The 20787-nt window shown below is 33.5% G+C and overlaps 1 protein-coding gene across 7 annotated transcripts in view; it reads right to left on the bottom strand.

Annotated features, from left to right (window-relative positions):
• Positions 1 to 20787, bottom strand: part of SNX13 (sorting nexin 13) — a 139126-nt gene that overhangs the window by 38723 nt on the left and 79616 nt on the right. For 4 of the 7 annotated variants that reach the window (XM_027102594.1, XM_027102597.1, XM_027102598.1 and 1 more), the window contains 5 exons: positions 15516 to 15620; positions 14768 to 14900; positions 9094 to 9131; positions 4868 to 4937; positions 635 to 807 (listed from right to left, as the gene is read on the bottom strand). In XM_027102594.1, the coding sequence (XP_026958395.1) occupies positions 635 to 807; positions 4868 to 4937; positions 9094 to 9131; positions 14768 to 14900; positions 15516 to 15620 (519 nt within the window). Of the gene's footprint in view, positions 1 to 634; positions 808 to 4867; positions 4938 to 9093; positions 9132 to 10148; positions 10214 to 14767; positions 14901 to 15515; positions 15621 to 20787 lie in introns of those variants that run through there. The other 3 variants (XM_027102595.1, XM_027102600.1, XM_027102599.1) reach the window with 2 other exon arrangements.

A 20787-nucleotide genomic window follows, 5' to 3' on the forward strand; every position in this document is an offset into this window, starting at 1 on the left:
AACGGGAGAGGCCACAACAGTCAGAGGCCCACGTACCGCAAAAAATAAAATAAAAATAAAATAAAACAGAGAAATAGTTTGTTTACATTCGTTATGTTTAAGAGTCCTCATACTTCTATGAAACAAGAGGGTTATATTTGTTAAGAATTAAAAACATTATTTGGTTAATGTTAAACTTAATTTAGATTTTGGTTCTTCATAACTTAATGGATCAAGGATTTAACTGTTAACACTTGGAAAAGGACGCCATTTTAAATAACCATAGTTTTAAATTATACTGCCAAAAATAAAACCACCAAATGTCCAGTGATCCCCATCCCTACTTTAAACCAAACCCAAATACCTCTGCAAAGCACAGCACATACACACACTCTTAATATCAGAAATATACACTTATTCTAATTTTCCAAGGTATACCACTGATACTTCATCACTAGTCCACAATGGTTAAGACTGGTTAAAATTTGATTGGTTAAATGTGCAAAATCATTATAACATTCATGTTGCTTATAAAAAAATTCTTACCTTATTTACTTAGCTTTGGTCAATACCTTAGCATCCCTCAGAGCTATTTAGAATCAAACATGGAATCAGGAAACAATGTAAAGTACACAAACTTTAAAAACCTCATTACCTGTTCAGTGATTCTCATGTGGAAGTCGTGGAAGTCACTATAACGACGGTAGGTTTTCCACATCTCCTCACTGTTTAGACTGCGCCGGTGTACAGTGATGGCATATAATGCGTATGTCTTGCCATGATCATTACAAACGCCTGCCACAGCATATGGGTCATAGTCAGCATATACTAGTCATTTAAAACAAAATGAAAAGGAACAAAAAACACAGAAAGGAGGAAGATGAAGAACAAAAACAAACAAAAAGGACAACATGAAATGAAGAAGAATTTGAAATGACAGACTGAGACGAAAGGATGTCACCAAAGGATAAAATAGATTCCCATCCTCTGTACTCACATCCATAATGCGTTATATATGATGGCTACATTACAAAATGATCTACAAGTTTATGATGATACTGCCAACCACACAGTGATGTCTACTTTGGACTCTCTTCCCAATGAGCTTTTATTTATTATCAGTTATGATAACACAGTACCACCTCATACTATAGTATTAGAGTCTCTTAAATTTAATAGAAGAAAAACAACAGAAACAAAATAATAACCTCTGTACTAGCCTTCACTATTCAGCTCTAACTCGATAGCTTTTTAACTGAACAGCAAGCAAAAGCTATAGGATAAGACCTATCTTCTCTTTTGGCAAATCTCTTTCTTGTTTAAAATATTCAGCAATTTACAAGTGTAATTTATTCTGAAGACTGTTCTAAATAGTTATTTTCCTACTTAACTGACACAAACCATCCAAGCCAGGTAGTCTCAAAAATCAAAACCTATTCCTATTCTGTACTAATCTTAAGTAAAAAGACATATTTTGAATCATTTTGTCTTTCTCATGTTCCATTTTTTCCCTCTGTGTTGTATTCTATTCTAGATCATCTCTTCAGGTCTCTAAAAGTTTATCAGTCTCCACTCATTTGTACCTGGTCTGTTTCTTAATTCAGCCACTCACCTTAATTTCAATAAGTAATTTTTTTTACTTCTATAATTTCATATGGTTCTTTTTTTATAGTGTGGTATTCTTGCCTCGTTTTATCTCTACAAATATTTTTAACATACTCTTGGGCTAGGAAACCCTGTGGTACACAACCACTTCAGGATGGCTGAATCTAGACACACCAATATCGCGATACAAGACAGGCTTTCAATTTCATATGGGTGATAGATACCATTCCCAACCACAACCTTGACATTCTTTGTTCTTTCCTTTGACAGTAGGCTAAGTTCTGGTTCCTCTTTCACATCAAGCCACCTCTGTGACTCTGGGCTTTATGCAAATGACTGTGTTCCAGCTTCTCCTTGCCTTAGCCCATCCTGCCTCTTCTAAACTTGAGGGCATGAAAATGCTGTCAAAATCAAGACAGCAGTCTTCACGCTCCTATAAGCTCCTTGGCTTCAATTCCTCTTCATTTCCCTAAATTTGCTTTTCCTCATGGTCTATTACACCTGTAGATTTCCCCTTTTAGCTATTTTTATTCTGTTGTTTTCAGCCCTTAGATGTGTGGGAAGCAAGATTTCCCACAGCAGTTTAGACTACCATGTTGACCAGAAGTATAAACTGCTCTTCTAATAATAGATTATACTGATCCATAATTACAAAAAAAAAAAAGTGGCCAAGCTTTGGAGCTGACTAAATATTTGTATTTTGTATATAATTAGGCAAAGAAGGGTCTGTGCAGCTTCTTAGTAAATTATTTTAATAATATAATAGCTACAAATCTATACCGGCAAACGTAGTTGGACAGGAACCTCTGCCAGCCTTTCATTAAAATTTTTCTAAGATTTGCACTTTCTATTCAAAATTGTCCTTCATTCCCTTACCATCTAATATCAGTGTTCCTGACTTGACAAAATAGAAGACTAGGGATAGACCTGGGTCATCTTGCTGTCAGAGGCTTTAACTCTAATATTCACTGTTCACCTCTTTCAAATATCCTTCACTCGGAGGAACAAAGTGTACAGCAATTTTTCGACTATGTGGAACAAAGTGTACAGCAATTTTTCATCACCCAAGAGAACCACCATCACTCAACAGAGTTAGCAAGGCAACAAGGGAATGGATTCACCTGTTGTGTTCAAGATACGTTTGGGAAAGGATAACAGGAAGCAGGGGCCAATTAGGCAGCAAACCATAACCAATTAGGAGTTAATAAGAACAAGGAGAATAGCAAGAAATAGAAAAGGAAAGAAGAAAGGAACGTAAGAAAGCATTCTAAAAAAGAATGATCAGATTTGTCACAAATTGATAGGCAAGGGAGATCATGACTAGGATGCATGCACAATAGGAAGAATAATGGGGCTATTATAAAAGAAGCACTAAGACAGAAAGGTAATTTGATTTTAAAAGATAATGAGGTTACATATATTTTGAGATGATGGTGAGATATTATAGTGGAAATAACAGGTTTTGTTTGCATTAGGACAATGTTACTACTCGTAACAGGTGATGTGCAACCTCTTCGTTCCTAATCCATAGCCAGACAAGGAACTAGGATCAGAATATAAATAAATCTCATCACTAAACACATTGCCTAACGTAGCCAGTATTTTTTAAAACAAGATTTCTCAGTGAAGAAGCCAGTACACTGTAGTCTATGGATCACTCCTTAAATAGCACTGCATTGGACTCTTAAGTTCTACTTCCCATCATACAGATGTTAAGGACATGGGATCCAGACTCAAAGAGACTCTGAAGCCCAACTCATAAAAGAAATCTTTATTGAACAAACACTAATATATAATGCCCACCATGTAATTACGAATACAGTTAATTAGTCCCATAACAATCCTATGAGGCAAGTATTATTATTATCATCATTAATATTCCATTTTACAGATGGGGAAATTGAGATACAGAGATGTTAAGGAACTCATCCAAGTTCACCCAACTATTAGGTGGAAGAGCTGGAGTTTGAACCTAAGCAATTTGGACGAAAAGCTGTGCTCTTAACCACTATACTATGCTGCCCCTTTAGTGTTTATACATAAATTTGTCTGACAGAAATTACAATTTATTAAAAATGCTTAGTATTATGCTTCCGTATCTTTTAAGAAGCTAATAAATACTTGTTGAATGAATGGACAAAGCAGCTAGAAAACTAGAACCCTCAGAGAAGAGAAAGATCCACATAAGAAATATGGACATTAGTATCTTCTTCTACACACAAAAGTTTAAGGACTTGAAGAAAGAAATAAAAGGACAAATTCTAAATGTTGCACTTTAACAAAGGCTTTCATATTTCGAAGACAACTCAACAAAGAAGATAGTTTTTTAAAAGAATTTTAAAATTTTAAGGAAGGAAAAAGTGAGACAAATGTATCAAAAGCTAGAAAGAAACGCAACTAGACCCTCTGGTTTTATTGACAACAACGTATGCACCAACTATTTGGAAAAGATAAAGGAAAAACTGAAAAAGCAATTATAGATAACTTATTACAGAAATCTGGCAGAAAACACAATGGAAAATTAGACTCCAGCTCCAGTGAAAAGAAAACAAGATCTTAAAAAAATAGATGCAAATGATCTTTTTAAAACTACACTTGTACTATTAAATCTCTTTCCAAATTATCTAAATTATAAGTATGAAATTGAACTCAGGTATTTATCTGTACGTTTATACTTCAGTATGTAATCTGACAAACACACTCCTATATTGTAGGAATACTGAGAAGCCAAATAAGAAAATCGGCATTGGCATTATCTAATAACCCAATAACAATGATGGAAATTGATTTTTTTCCTCAGTTCACTAGCCACTTTGCACATATGCTGATTCAGTCATGAATCTCACCTCATCCAAGCATTTGTTGAACTTCTATAAACTCCTATACCAAAAAGCTTCATTTATCCAGATATCTAATCTGACTTTGCATGTATGAAAACAAATATTAAACTAAAATCTGCCCCAAGACAATTTAATAAGAATTATGCAGACAATTATCAGCTAGACTCAAAGAAAAAGAAGACTGGTTTCAAAGTTTATTAGCCATGACAAAATGCTTAAAATTTAACCTTTTTCTAACGATAACAGTGACAACCTTAAAGAAAGGAAACACCCATGTAATAAACATCATAGAATTTAATGAAGAACATGTTACAGAAAAAAAGTAATTTGAAAACATGACTACAGAACACAAAAATGATTTATAAAAATAAATGTGGAAAATAATGTAGGAGTAGTAATAGTCAATAGTTTTTAAGTAATAATTAAACCATGAAGTCTCTTACCAGTGTCTGAAATGTAAGCATGAAGTTGTACTGAGTCATCAGAAGACACATTTGAAAGGTCATCTAAAGACTGGGTGATGGAGGGGGGGAATCAGAACACAAAATTGTTAAATTTTACAGGAAAAAAAAATGTTAAAGAATTCTACATCATATATAACATTACTCATCTTTGCCCTATGTAAGCTTTATATTATTTGTATCCTTCCCCCCCAAACAATAATCCTCTTTATTTATACTAATAGGAGAGAGAGAACCTAAGATTAAGAAACTATAAAACAAAGTAATTTAGTAATCAACTTAATACATCAGATTATTTCTTCCTTCATTACCTGTTCACATACTATAATTTGCTTCTTCTCAATTATATATATTCAATACATGGCAAAAAAAAAATGTGGATAAAAATAAGCAGACATATTCTTAAATCAACATTTCAATTTTAATGCTGAAATATACTAGCGCCAACTCTGTATTCTTTAACTTAACACTGTTGTTAACTTAGAAATAGTTTTAGTTAATTTAGATTCCTTATCTATAAAATGAGAACAATCGTACCTACATCAAAGGGTTATGTGAGGACTAAAGGAAAAGACATGTAAAACATTTAGAAAACTGCCTAACGTAAAAAATGTTAGCCATTATTATGATTACTCACTAAATGAAGTGAATCCACAGTTTAAGATATTTTAAATAATTTTCAAAAATTATTCCATAAACAAAAAGTATTACTGATCGATTCAGAATAAATCTTTTGTAACTATGGACTTTAGCTCTAAACTTAAAACTTTTTTGCTACATATCCATACACCCACACATACAAAGAAGGGAACATAACGCATATAATGAAGGCAGACTGTATGGAAAAGAATTAACACAACAGACTTGAAGTTGCTCTCGTTAGAAAGGACTGCTTTCAAGGTTGGCCCTTGGACAATATCTGGGAAGTCAGATTTAGAAAAAGTTCCCTCCATTCCCTAACTGCTAAGAGTGGCTCACTCTACGTAACTATCTGTACAAACAATGTGGTTTATGCTGAATACCTGCTTTCCTTCTGGGAGTCATTTTAGTATATGCTAGGCAGAGGGTGTCTGTGTGATCCACCTCCAATAAAAACCCTGGGCACTTAGTATCAGATGAGCCTTCCTGGTGGCAACATTTCACACATGTTGTCATATTCACTGCTGGTGAAATTAAGTCTGTCCTATGTGACTTCCATGGAAAAGGATTCTTGGAAACTTGTGCCTGGTTTTCTCTGCACTTTGCCCCATGCACCTTTTCCCTTTCTTGATTTTGCTTTATATCCTTTTGCTGTAATAAATTCTAGCCATGAGTATGACTATGCCGGGACCTGTGAGTCCTCTTAGTAAATCAATAAACATAGGAGTGGTCTTGGGGACCTATAACACACAGACATTATATGATTCAGACATATTTTACACTTAGAAAACCATAGGATTGAATGAACTTTGGAGTATTAATGTGATATTACCAGTTATTACTAAGAGTCATCTAAATGACTTAAATGAAGCCATGCATATGACACAAAGCCATTTAAATTAAGCAATTACAGTCTAAGAAGAAAGCCAAAATTCTACCTACTAAAGACTGATCATCAGGAGAAGCAAAATTTGATAATTCCATACAGATTAACCACAAATCAAGTGGGAGAACCATTCAATTAAATTAGGTCTAGTCCAGGCTTCACCACTGATACCTTAAGAGACTTTAGCCATATCAACTAGTCTTTCCTGTTTCTCAGTTTTCCCAATGTTATAATGGTGTAATACCTGTTCTACAATTCTATCAGGATATAAAGTGAATGAAAATACTTTGAAGAGATATAGAATGCACTTATTTTTTTAAGTGCTCACCTGACCTACAATAAAACATTTTGACAGAAACAGCACAACTTTTGTTTTAGTATTATTTTTACATGAAAGATAGAAGCCCCAGAGGAAATGGAATATTCTATAAAATTTAAGATTGTTATCTACTGTAATCTTCTTCTAATTACAAGCTAGCACCAAGAATACAAAACAATCACCTTTTTCAAAAAAAACATCATTATTATTGGTAACCTTCCCTTGCAGGTAACATTTAAAAAGCTAAATGCCGCTTACTTATTACTTTAAACACGTTAGCATCTTATATACTATGCAACCCAGAAGTTGTTGAAAAACTCTGTATAATATATAAGTGTCTTTTTAGCACATTTAAAATATGCAAGTAATATTATTTTCATTAAATATGATTAAAAAAATCCAATGAGATATCTCTTAACCATTAGTCACAGTTACAATGCATATGTAACTATCAACTAGACTACATAAAGGTACAACTGGTGAAATAATAACTACAGAACTACATTGTGATTTAGAACTATAAGTAGTGATTAGTCATAGAAAACTGTGATTTCAAAACAAGTGCATTAATGCTGTCCTGAAATAAAATCAGTTTGTAAAGTAATTCTTGGGTTAAGATTCTTGAATTCCTTACCAAAAAAAAAAAAAAAGTGCTTTTTTTTTTTTAACACTATGCTAAGATAAAAACCAAAAATTCTAATTTACTATGATAATCAATTGAGCAAACACAACTACAATGGCACTTCTAAAAATGTTTATAATTTATGTGTCAGTTTCAATCACAAAATGAGTAAACCACGACATTAAATATTTTCTTTGCTTAGTATACTGGAATAAACTATTATGATCTAGTTTATAATTTTAATACAATTAATAAATGTTATCTTCATCAAACATGAAAAATATCTGATGGTTTTTAAAACAATTCTTTATAATCTTAAACTATTTTTTAAAATGCAGCTATTCATTAAAATCTATGTATTAAAAAAATAGAATTGAAAACAGTCTAGCTACTTAAAAGCTTAGATTTAACAGATGTGAAAACCAAAAAACTGTAAGTCACTGACCTCAAGTGTGACCTTTTTCAATCCACACTGTTCTGGTTTATATCACTATGTGATAAAAGGGATCTCTTTTACAAAAAAGCATTTATTCCCAATAGGGAATGAAGAAAAAAAATATTTTTTACTAGTGTTCAAACACTTGTACAAGCACTACAAAGGTGAATATTAAAAAATTTCAAACCAAGGAAAAGTTTCATCACATTTGGAAACTTTCTATATAATGGGCATTGTATTGCTAACACTCTTCATTCTCTAGGACCTATTCCTTTTCATTATAACTCTGTGGAATATGAGAAGTAAATGGTAATGATACCAAATAATTTAGGAAAACATTTAAAATGTTACTAAATGTATGACATAACGCTATGGCTGATTTGCTTTAGTGTTTTGTTAAAGGTTATACGTTGCACAATAATAGAACATTTATACAATAAAGTAATTTTAGAAATAAATGTAGTAGTGAGGAACATAAGACAATGGACCTCTAAACTATTTAGCTATCACAAAAAGTTTGAAAGAAAATGTGTTGTAGGTAGAAGGAAAAACAAAGCAAACAATCTCCGCCCATCCCCCACAAATTCTGGACTGAAACTTCCACAGAACACTAATATTTCTTTCCAGCAGCATTTTATGAAATAAGGTATTCAATGGCAAGGATGGATATATAAAAGAACTGAAATGTTCATTGTTTCACACTTCACCTTGAATATATGAAATGTCAATGACAGTTTATATGCTAAAAACATGTCATTCTTAAACCTGTAATCATAGAATACAGTTGCTTAATTCTTGTAAAACCCTCTAAGCTTAAAAAAAGGGTTTTTTTAACAATAACTTGAATCTTTTATAGTGTAGACTTTAAAGAAATATCTTTTAAGTTTTCAGATATCCCAACTAATTTTATATTTCTTTTCTAAATACAAGAAGAAAAAACTAATTCCAGTGTAAACATTTATATGTCACAAATTTACTGCCCATCATAGCACTGATCAGAGTCATTTTCAAATATTAAATATTGGGGTTGAAAATAATAAAATCATTTTTTATCACCTGCAACTAAATCATTCAGGTGTGGCTTAAGCACATTTTTTAAAATGAAAAAAAATTTCATGTCATTTTTAAGTTCTAATTAACAGATCCCTTATTTGTGAATTCAATATTTCTTTAAAAGCATAACAACTTCTTACAAAGGATGACTTGGGGACTTCTAATAAATCATTTATTTACATATGTTAAGGCTCAGTCTTTCACATTGTTTTCAGGCCACTTTATTAATTAAAGTACTCATAACAGTACTTACCAAATTTATGCTTCCTGTAGGAGACCCATTAAAAGATTCTGTGAGAAGGGAAATTCAACTTAGTATACAGTAAAAAACTTTTGAAACTGCTTTATCTATCTAAGGTTCAAACACCAAGAACAAAAGTCACACAAGCCAAGATATAACAAAACAGTAAATTGTGGTACACTATTCCCAAACACCTATTCCCATTGTTTTCCAAGCCAGATATTTCAGTGAAAATAGTTATGTACCTAAGTTGCTCCCCCCCCCAAAAAAAAGGTATTTATGTACAGGAAAGCAATTATTATATATTTTATTCTCACAGTATCATATTAAGTTGTCTAATACAATGTAGATATGAGGTAAACACTGCAGAGTGAAGTCCACTAGGAAATGTCAGAGGTATTTTGCTATTTCTGTCCCACTGGATTAATATTACAAATAAAATTATTCTTTAATATGAAGGATAAATAGATTGACTTTTAATATATCTATAAAGTCTACTTATTCTTGGTTGATCTGGATCAAAAATATTCAAAATCTAGATTCTTAAATGAATATACAATTAATAGAACAAAAGATACATAAAATCCCATGTGTAATGTCATTTAATTAAAAAGCAACTAAAATTATTTTTAAAAATTAACGTTAGAGACTAAGTGAATTATTAAAATTAACATCTTTCCCTCAGAATTTTAGTCTATATCTGAGCAAATTAGGTTACCAATTAAGATATCCCTCTGTTAAAAACACAAATGAATATATGGTAAAGCAATATTCATAAACAGTTTAAAGTTAATGTATGGCTTGTAGCCCTTAAGAGATTATTTATAATTTGGATCTCTAGATGGGTCTTCAAAGGAAATTTCTATTACTCTTGAAATAGGCAGTTGGTGTTGCTTTCCAACTTCAACAACTCTAAATGCCCAAGAACACTTCTCGGTTCCTCAAAACTTTGGTCACAAAAATAGGAAATCCCACCTAGGATTACCCCTTGGTTAACAGCAAGGTGACAATTAAAATGAGTAAACAAACAGTTCTCTAACCTCCTTATTCAATTATATGCCTCCTACCTCCTTCTGTGGTCTGCCCACCTCTTAAGTCTTCCCACCAAAGACATGTCAAATTAAAAGAGAAACTAGGAGCAAAACAAGGCATAGTTTACTTTCTTGATCAATAATAAGATCCAGAAATAGAGTCTAAAGCCAATCTAGGTCCACATTTAATCAAAACTTTAATAACTGGTTATTAATATTAGAAAACAAAAGAAACTATTGTTTGACATGATGAGAAAAACGTGACTGAAATTAAAATTTAAAACAGCACAATTTAAATATTTTTAAAAGGCTGTGAAAGTATGTAGGAAAAAATACTCTTAAAATAATTTAAAGCTGAACTAACTAAAGAAGGCAATTACGAACAAAGAAAGAGAAAAGGAAAAAAGGGGAGGAGAGGAGGACAGAGAGCATGGGTTAGCACGCCATCCAGCCACCTACCTACCTACCTACAGAAGTCTAGTTAAATAGGAATGAAATTTCTTCCACAGCAAAGAAAAACCACCAGCAAATACTATTACACATGGTAAGATTTGACCCACTAATTCTGTGCTCAGTTTAGGCTGCATTTCCTTAAAATCAGCTACATATTAAACACTAGATTAGGTAATTATTTCAAAATGTCTAAAAAGTAGCCAAAACTTCAGGACTTTAAAAAATACACAAAGTGCCAGGAAGCTTAATTTGAAAAGTCAGACAATGAATTTATAACCAGAAGATTTAACAAAGGCCTATTTTTAATTAAACAGTCTTATAAAGACAAGAAAATCATAAGCATCACTATTTGAAAAAGTTGTCACAAGTGCCTAAAACCTAAACACTGACAAAGATAATATACCTAACTGCCATTTTTAATAATAATGTTTCATATTATACCCATCATTCCACATACTTTTTCAAATCATTTCAAAAAAGGGTTAGGCAATTTCTCAGTTATAAAATATATAAAAGCTCATCAATTACGACACAGAATGTTAAAAAGCAATGTCCTAGAAAGACGAAAGAGAGATATATATACACTAATTCCAAACTACAATCAATGATTCCGGTGTGAGGGACTACTCAATGACTGATATATAATAGAAGTACATTTACTTCAGATCAAAACTAGTTGCAGAAAAAAAACTTTTAAGCTACTCTCTGTTTTAAATAAGTATGAGGTTTTGAGAAGTTTGAGACAACATAAATAATTTGCTTCCATTAGTTGCATACAAGACAAATATAAATGGAAGCTAAAAGTCAATTTAGAAGAATTTGAAGTTCTTACACTATAGGATCAAAACCTACTCCTAGAGAATATATTGTTACTGTCATCATTATATAATATTTAGACACTCATATATTAGCTGATTATGATTCAATTTATCCTCTTTCATTCTGGGTCAGATAGCAAATCTGTTTCACAATACTAAGGAAACTTCTAAAGTAGACAAAATCAACAATAAAAACATTTTAAATAGTCCTTTCTGGAAGTAGAGTTCCTACTGCAAATTTCATAGCAGCTATGCAAAAGATTTTTCAAGAGACAGTAAATAGATATACTATATAACATACTTGAGGTACACTGAATTTTATTATTCATCTCCCACAGAAGTGCTCTTAAAAAAAAAAAACACTTCCTCAATTATGCAATCAAATCCAGTTAATAAAATATTATCCCAATTTTACGAATAACCAAGATATTAGATCAACAATCAATATAAAAGTTATTACAACATGGAAACTTCTGTAACTAGATTTCTTAGATTATTTAAAAAGTAAAATCTTGCTGGAGAGGGTGTGGAGAAATGGGAACCCTCTTGCACTGTTCGTGGGAATGTAAATTGATACAGCCACTATGCAGAACAGTATGGAGGTTCCTTAAAAAACTACAAATAGAACTACCATATGACCCAGCAATCCCAGTACTGGGCATATACCCTGAGAAAACCATAATTCAAAAAGCGTCATGTACCACAATGTTCACTGCAGCTCTATTTACAATAGCCAGGACATGGAAGCAACATAATTGTCCATCAACAGATGAATGGATAAAGAAGATATGGCACATATATACAATGGAATATTACTCAGCTATAAAAAGAAACGAAATTGAGTTATTTGTAGTGAGGTGGATGGACTAGAGTCTGTCATACAGAGTGAAGTAAGTCAGAAAGAAAAAAACAAATACCATATGCTAACACATATATATGGAATCTAAAAATAAAAAATTGTTCTGAAGAACCTAGGGGCAGGACAGGAATAAAGACGCAGACGTAGAGAATGGACTTGAGGACACAGGGTAGGGGAAAGGGAAGCTGGGACGAAGTGAGAGAGTGGCATGGACATATATACACTACCAAATGTAAAACAGATAGTCAGTGGGAATCAGCCACATAGTGCAGGAAAATCAGCTCGGTGCTTTGTGTCCACCTAGAGGGGTGGGATAGGGAGGATGGGAGGGAGATGCAAGAGGGTGTGGAGAAAAGGGAGCCTTCTTGCACTATTGATGGTAATGTAAATTGATACAGGCACTATGGGGCACGGTATGGAGTTTCCTTAAAAAACTAAAATTAGAACTACCATACAACCCAGCAATCCCAGTACTGGGCATATACCCTGAGAAAACCGTAATTCAAAAATAGTCATGTACCACAATGTTCATTGCAGCCTTATTTACAATAGCCAGGACATGGAAGCAACCTCAGTGTCCATCAACAGATGAATGGATAAAAAAGATGTGACACATATATACAATGGAATATTACTCAGCCATAAAAAGACACGAAATTGAGTTATTTGTAGTGAGGTGGATGGACCTAGAGTCTGTCATACAGAGTCAAGTAAGTCAGAAAGAGAAAAGCAAATACCATATGCTTACACATATATATGGATTCTAAAAACAAACAAAAAAAAAATTGGTCATGAAGGGGCCGGACGGGAATAAAGACACAGACCTACTAGAGAATGGACTTGAGGACACGGGGAGGGGGAAGGGAAAGCTGGGACAAAATGAGAGAGTGGCATGTACATATATACACTACCAAATGTAAAACTGATAGCTAGTGGGAAGAAGCCGTATAGCACAAGGAGGTCAGCTTGGTGCTTTGTGACCATCTAGAGGGGTGGGATAGGGAGGCTGGGAGGGAGATGCAAAAGGGAAGAGATATGGGGATATATGTATATGTATAGCTGATTCACTTTGTTATAAAGCAGAAATTAACACACCATTGTAAAGCAATTATACTCTAACAAAGATGTTAAAAAAATATATAGAAAAAAATTTAAAAATAAACAGTAAAATCTCACTAATATAGACTAGGGAGTGGGGAGGATAGGTAGAGAACAGGGGAGTCTGGAAAGCTTCCATAATAGAGGTATTTTTTAAAGCAGTGCTCACTATCTAATACATCTATTATAGCTCCAACTTCAAGTGGTCCTGTCCATAAAATCTATTCATAAGTAAATAAGCATAATTAAAGCACTCTCTTAAAATAATTCCTTAGTCCAGGGCTTCTCTGGTGGCGCAGTGGTTGAGAGTCCACCTGCCGACGCAGGGGACACGGGTTCGTGCCCCGGTCCGGGAAGATCCCACATGCCGCGGAGCGGCTGGGCCCAGTGAGCCATGGCCGCTGAGCCTGCGCGTCCGGAGCCTGTGCTCCGCAACGGGAGAGGCCACAGCAGTGAGAGGCCCGCGTACCGCAAAAAAAAAAAAAAAAAAAAAATTCCTTAGTCCAATCTTTCCCATTTACTTTGTATTTACATTGCTTATTTGCTGGAAAGTTTATCAAATACTAGATATTTAATTAGAGTTTAATAAGTACTTCTGAACTGTATCACAAGTAAAATGGTCATCAGGTCTAAAATCTGCAAACTGTACTCTAAGTGCTGCCTCTCCCACTATTCTTAAATAACAAATTATTTACTACTAATAAAAACTTATATTTGCGTTTTAGTTTATATTTCATTTTTATATACAGAATTCCATTAAAATATGACAACTCTGAGGTAAGATATTATTATGAGAAGAATATTATTCCAGATTTACAGCTGAGAAAGAGGCTTAAAGAAATTGTTTGGCCAACATCACACAGGCAATAAGAAAAGGATTAAAATCTAAGTATTATGACAAAGTCTGCTTTCTTTACTATAACATGTAGATAGAAAAAAACTGAACGATTGGAATAAATGACTCTTATAGCTTCTCCCAGCTTATACTTGGCAGGATTTGGAAAAGGGTACAGTTAAAGAGGGAAAAAACTGTATTTTTATGTTTTATAGTTTATGGTATATTCTCAGATTCATCACTTGTTATTTCATTTAATCTTCTCAATAATCCTATTGCTAGTCATGACTATTATTACTTATAAACAAAAGGGAAACTACCATAAAAACATTGGGGTGACACAACTCAAGAAAACATGCTTCTTTAAGAATTCTATTTTCAACAGTTACATTCAAATTTGTTATTAAATTTTAACATTTTAATTTAGTATAGTAAGTAAACTGTCATTTAATTACAGATTTTTAAATATACTACAATTTATATTTGGGTTTCAAAAACATTTTTTATCTTATTTGAAAGGACTTTTTTTGGTAAGCAGAATATATACAGGAAAATACATATACACATAAATGTACAACGTGTGCCACCTTACCTCCATCACCATCATCTGATCCTCTGAAACTAGGATCTTTTAACATATCCAGCTCGGCTAACATGCGCACATAAAGTGCATTCTGCCTGAAGGAAGGATAAAATCTTTCATCTCGTAGCATCAATTCATATACCTTATTGAAATAAATCAAGATATTCAATCATTAATGCAGATAATGCAGTGATTTCCACTAATAAGATTTCAACGAAAGCTAGATAGAGGTCTTACTGTAATAAATTACAGGTTCCATATTAACAAGATGTCAGTAATAAGACTATGTCACAACCAATAATTTTTTTCTGGTCCCTCCAGCACCCAAATTGTACTGAAACAGGTCCTACTGCAACACAAGTCACACGACAGCAGGTTACATAAAATGTTCCAGAAAGTAGTACTCTCTAAGAAACAAGTACACATAAAGGCTCAAGACACATATTCAAATAAATGAATCATGTTATTTATACATCATCAATTCATAAAATTCTAGAATCTGTATCTGGCCCTGCAGTCAGATTCAAATTAAACAACCCAGCTAAGGATTTTCCTCATTTGTCAATTAAATAAACAAAGAAAAACTGGCCTACCTTTTTTGTAATTGTGAAGTACTGATATTATTACCATAACTCATCTTTTTAGTTATCACCGTACTTTCTTAATGCTTCAATAACCTTTTATAAACAAATTACATGCATATAGAAATATACATTGTTTTCGAGAAAGATATAATGATAAATGTTGTACATAATACCTTCCTTTGAATGTCATCAAAGATTTCAGGAGTTGGATCTTCATGATTCAAAGTATCTGCTAATTTTGCTACCAAATAATCATCAACAGTAACTCTTGGAGATGCCTGACAGAGAAAAATAACAGTAGTATTGATCTTTGGATTTTCTATATACAAGTTAAGCCTTAATAGTAGGAGAATAATGGAATCATATTATTGAAACTAAATGCCAGAAAATCCTTGGTTTGTAAATGACACCCTGATGATTAAAGGCTGAAATAAGAGCTAGAACCTTCTTGTCATCAGGTACTACACAGTCGACGTTCGACAAACATGGATTTAAATCTTGACTTTTGCCGAGCAACTTACCTCTCACTAGGCTTCACTTAATCTGCAAAATGGTGGTAAATACCACATATGGTTATTATGAGGATGAAAAGAGATTTACGTAAGGCATATGTGTCTAGCACATAGGAAACTCTGTCATTAGGAGTTAGTGTTGAGCACTCAGTAGTCCTAGATGTGTATTTAATAAAATACCAAAAGAATAATCCATTTGTTATTTATCATTTAACGTTAGAAACAATCCTTTTGAATGGCATCTACAAGAGACTATGCTTATCTTAATTTGGTTTTATAATACTGCAGCAAAGTTCCCACATGATACAGGATGGAAAAAATCTGAAAAGTTAATTTGTTCCAACAATTTCCATCTCAAGGTGCATAATGTGACAGATACTACACAGAAATATAAAATATCATGTTCAGTGTGAAAACTTACTGAAAGAAAATAACGCTGAGAAGCTAGAAATATGGTCATCTTTGGCATGTCAACTTTTGTATTTTTAGTTCTGAAGGCTCTAGAGAATAAATGAGCAACAAGGATGGTAACTTTTAGAGAAAGTACCAAAAGAATGCATTGTTCAAGTGATTTCTCTATGCTAATAGACTATCTAAGGAACAGAAAAGAAGATATATCAAGAAAAGAAAAAAAAGTAAAAGTAAGTAAGTAACCTGGGTATATATACAGACAAAACTATAATTTTAAAAGATACATGCACCCCATGTTCAAAGCAGCACTATTCACAATAGCTAAGACATGGAAACAACCTCAATGTCCAACGACAGATGAATTGATAAAGATGTGATAAATATATACAATGGAATACTACTTGGCCACAAAAAAGAATGAAACATGCCATTTGCAGCAATGTGGATAAATCTAGAGACTATCGTACTAAGTGAAGTTAAGTCAGAAAGAGAAAGACAAATACCATATGATATCACTTAATATGCAGAAGCTAAAATATGACACAAATGAACTTATCAACAAAACAGAAACAGACTCACAGACGTAGTGAACAGACTTGTGATTGCCAAAGGGGAGGGATGGATTGGAAGTTTGGCATTAGCAGATGCAAGCTATTATATATAGAATGATAAACAACAAAGTCCTACTGTATACCACAGGGAACCATATTCAATATCCTGTGCTAAACCATAATGGAAAAGAATATGAAAAAGAATGTGTATATGTATAACTGAATCACTTTGCTGTATAGCAGAAATTAACACAACACTGTATATCAACTACACTCAAACAAAATTTTTTTTTTTAGTTTTCTTTCAAATAAGTAAACAGGAGGCAAATGGCTACACAACTTCTAATGCTCCCTTGTTAATTCAACACTCCTGGTAGTAAACCCAAGTAGGTTGTGTGGTGGTTGTTTTTTGGTTTGTGTGGGGTTTTTTTTGGAGGAGGAAGAGAAGGATACTTACCTACTATTTGTTTGTGTACGAGTGTGGTGTTTTGTGGGTTTTTTTGCGGTATGCGGGCCCCTCACTGCTGTGGCCTCTCCCGTCGCGGAGCACAGGCTCCGGACGCGCAGGCTCAGCGGCCATGGCTCACGGGCCCAGCCGCTCTGCGGCATGTGGGATCTTCCCGGACCGGGGCACGAACCCGTGTCCGCTGCATCGGCAGGCGGACTCTCAACCACTGCGCCACCAGGGAAGCCCACGAGTGTGGTGTTTTTTTGTTTCCCCCGAACTAAGAACAGGAGAACTAAACAACTTCAACTATGTGACAAAGATCAGAGACGAACAAGATTTAAGTTAGTTTTGTCCTTTCATTTGCCCTCTAAGCTCAGTAAAACTCAGTTTCTAGGAAATAAGAGAAAAATTTGAAAATAATAACATTATCTATTTATCTAGTTTAATTTTTTCTATAATCTCTGGAATACAGAATTGGATTAAGCCTCATCCTTGGAAGAGGGTGACCAAAACTTTCAGAGAGCCCACCTTTCAAAAAAAGTAATATGGAAGAAATACTTATACATATGTTACTTCTTTAACATAAAAATACAAAAATGGGTGTTTTTCCAAAATTATCAATCTGTATTCTTTACTTTTCTGTTACACAAATGTAGTTATTTAAACAAAACAAAAGGACTAGTTAACAGTGGCAATTAGTAATTAATTGGACTAATCAAAAAAATGTCTGAGAATATTAATATACTTAATGTTTCTGTACTCTGATACAGCAACTTATTTTAACATATTTTAAACTTTTTACTTTTAAATTTAAATATTGTAGGCGCTATATTATATATTCTTAAAATATAAAAATGTAAGACTTTTTAAAAGATTATACCTATAATAGGACTAATTAAATAGATATATCTATATTTAATAAAAAGTAAACAATTACTTTTCTTTTTATTCCATGATCTTGTAGGGTATTTTTGTGTTGCCCTTTTAAACGATACTTCTCTGATCTGCCTGCAGCCTTCAGGATATTATTTTATGCAGTGGTATAACTAAGTACAATCAACTATAAAATAAAATTCACTATGACTTTCAGCTCTGCTCTTAAGGCTATATATCACACTTATTTCTCTAACCAGTGCAATGTCATGACATCAAGTAAATATCCCTTCAATAAAACCATTTAGGCAAAGAATAATGGGATTTTACTCACTAAAAACAGCAGGTTTTTAGACCTGTAGGGATTTGTATCTCCAGATTTGTTTCATAGACCAGCTGTTTGTCTATCAGGTCCTTTGCATCTATGAATTCATCATACAGGCTACCCATGTCTAAAATGCCCATTTTTAAGTACTTCGAAGCATAATGAATGTCATAAGTTAAACCTCTCCTTTTCAAGGAAAATGGTTTTAAAACACACAGATCATTTAAATGTGGTAAAGGTGCATTCCAAATAAATTATAGTTTTAGTAAAGAAAGTGAGAAAATCCTCTTTAAGCTAGCTGTTCCCTTCTGGTGATATCTGAGTTCTCAATAGCCTTAGTTCCAAAAAGTGAGTCATTTTTTTCATTATATGAGTTTTTGTTACAGCCTACACATAAAAAACTCAGTTCAGTCCATCCATTTCAAGGTTTATTTTAGTCCCTCCAAAAATCATTCAATAGTTTTAGAGAAAGCATATAAATTTCTGTTTACGTTAATTTATTTCACCATACTCATTCTTGATGCATTTTCAAATGAGAGGACATTATTCGTGTCCCATTCTTTGAAAATATGATTTACCGCAGGCCATTGTTGGCATCTTTACTATGACTGGCAACAATGATAGCCATCTGGAAGGCAAGTGTCTAAAGTTTTCTCCTGACATTTTGGTAATGTCAAAATCTCAGAAAGCTGAAGCAATAATATTGTTCAGAACATACAGGTATAATAAAACTGTATGGGAAAGCAAGTGAATAATTACAGAAAATGGGCTTCATCAGGAAGCAAGGACAGGTAAAGAATATATAGGGATCTTTAAAACTATAATGAATGTTCTATTTCTAAAGCTGGATGGGGTATAAAGGTGTTTGCTCTACTATTATTCTTAAAACTGTGTACTCTTTTAAGTAGGGTATATTTCATAAGGCAAAAATGTAAGCAAATGCACAAATAAGCAGTTTCCAAGTAACATTCATACTTAAAATTCAAATACAACTTTTGTGTTAAGTATAAATTAAAAGGTTATTATAGCATAGCCATTAAAAGTACTGGAGTGTGAGTAACCTTGAATCTTGAGGATTTTTGTGTCCATATTCATGAGGGATATTAGTCTGTAGTTTCTAAATGATGTCTTTGTCTGACTTTGATATGAGAATGACACAACTCATAAAGTGAGCTGGGAAATGTTTTATTTTTTCTCTATTTTCTGGAAGAGTTTGTGAAGTATTGGTATTATTTCTTCTTGAAATGTATGACAGAATTCATACCTAGTGAAACCAGCTAGGCCTGGGCTTTTCTTTGAAAGATGATTTTTAATTATTAATTAAATTTATTTACTATATTTTCTGTTTCTTCTTAAGTCAGTTTGGCAATTAGTGTCTCTCCAAGAATTTGTCCATTTCATCTAAGTTGTCAAATTTGTTGTCATAAAGTTGTTTGTAATATTTCCTTATAGGCCCTTTAATTTCTATAGAGTTGGCAGTGATGCCTCCTCTTTCATTCATGATTTTGGTGATCTGTATCTTTTTTCCGGGCCAATCTAGCTAAAGGTCTGTCAATTTTGTTGCTCTTTTCCCAACTTTTGGTCGTACTGATTTTTCACTATTGTTTTTTCTGTTTTCTATTTCACTGATTTCCATTTTGATCTTTACTATTTTATTTCCTTCCTTCTGTTTGCTTGGGTTTGTCTTGCTTTTCTTTTTCTAGATTTTTAAGGTGAAAATGTAGAATGTTGATTTGAGATCTTTCTTCTTTCTCATTAAGCATTTAAGGCTACACATCTCCCTGTAAGCACTTCTTTAATTGCATCCCATAAATTTTGATGTACCGTGTTTTCTTTTTTTTTTTCTTTTTGGCTGCATTGGGTCTTCGTTGCTGCATGTGGGCTTTCTCTAGTTGTGGCGAGTAGGGGCTACTCTTCTTTGTGGTACGCGGGCTTCTCGTTGCGATGGCTTCTGTTGTCGCGGAGCAGGGGCTCTAGGCGCGCGGGCTTCAGTAGTTGTGGCTCGCGGGCTCTAGAGCTCAGGCTCAGTAGTTGTTGCACACGGGCTTAGTTGCTTCGAGGCGTGTGGGATCGTCCTGGACCAGGGCTCGAACCCGTGTCCCCTGCATTGGCAGGAGGATTCTTAACCACTGTGCCACCAGGGAAGCCCCGGAAGTCACTTTAAAGTAAATGTACTTTAAGAATAAAGGAGTCTGGAAGCCTGGGTCACCCTATTATTCACTGCTTCTCGCTCTCCACTCCTCACCCTGCCTCACTGACTTTCGTTGGACTGTGGCATGAGAGAGAAATAAACCTTTGTTGAGTTAAGCCACTGAGAATGTGGAG

This window comes from Aethalodelphis obliquidens, unplaced genomic scaffold, assembly GCF_003676395.1.
Source record: "Aethalodelphis obliquidens isolate GAN/ISIS:26980383/991018 unplaced genomic scaffold, ASM367639v1 scaffold5, whole genome shotgun sequence".
NCBI classification, from domain to species: domain Eukaryota; kingdom Metazoa; phylum Chordata; class Mammalia; order Artiodactyla; family Delphinidae; genus Aethalodelphis; species Aethalodelphis obliquidens.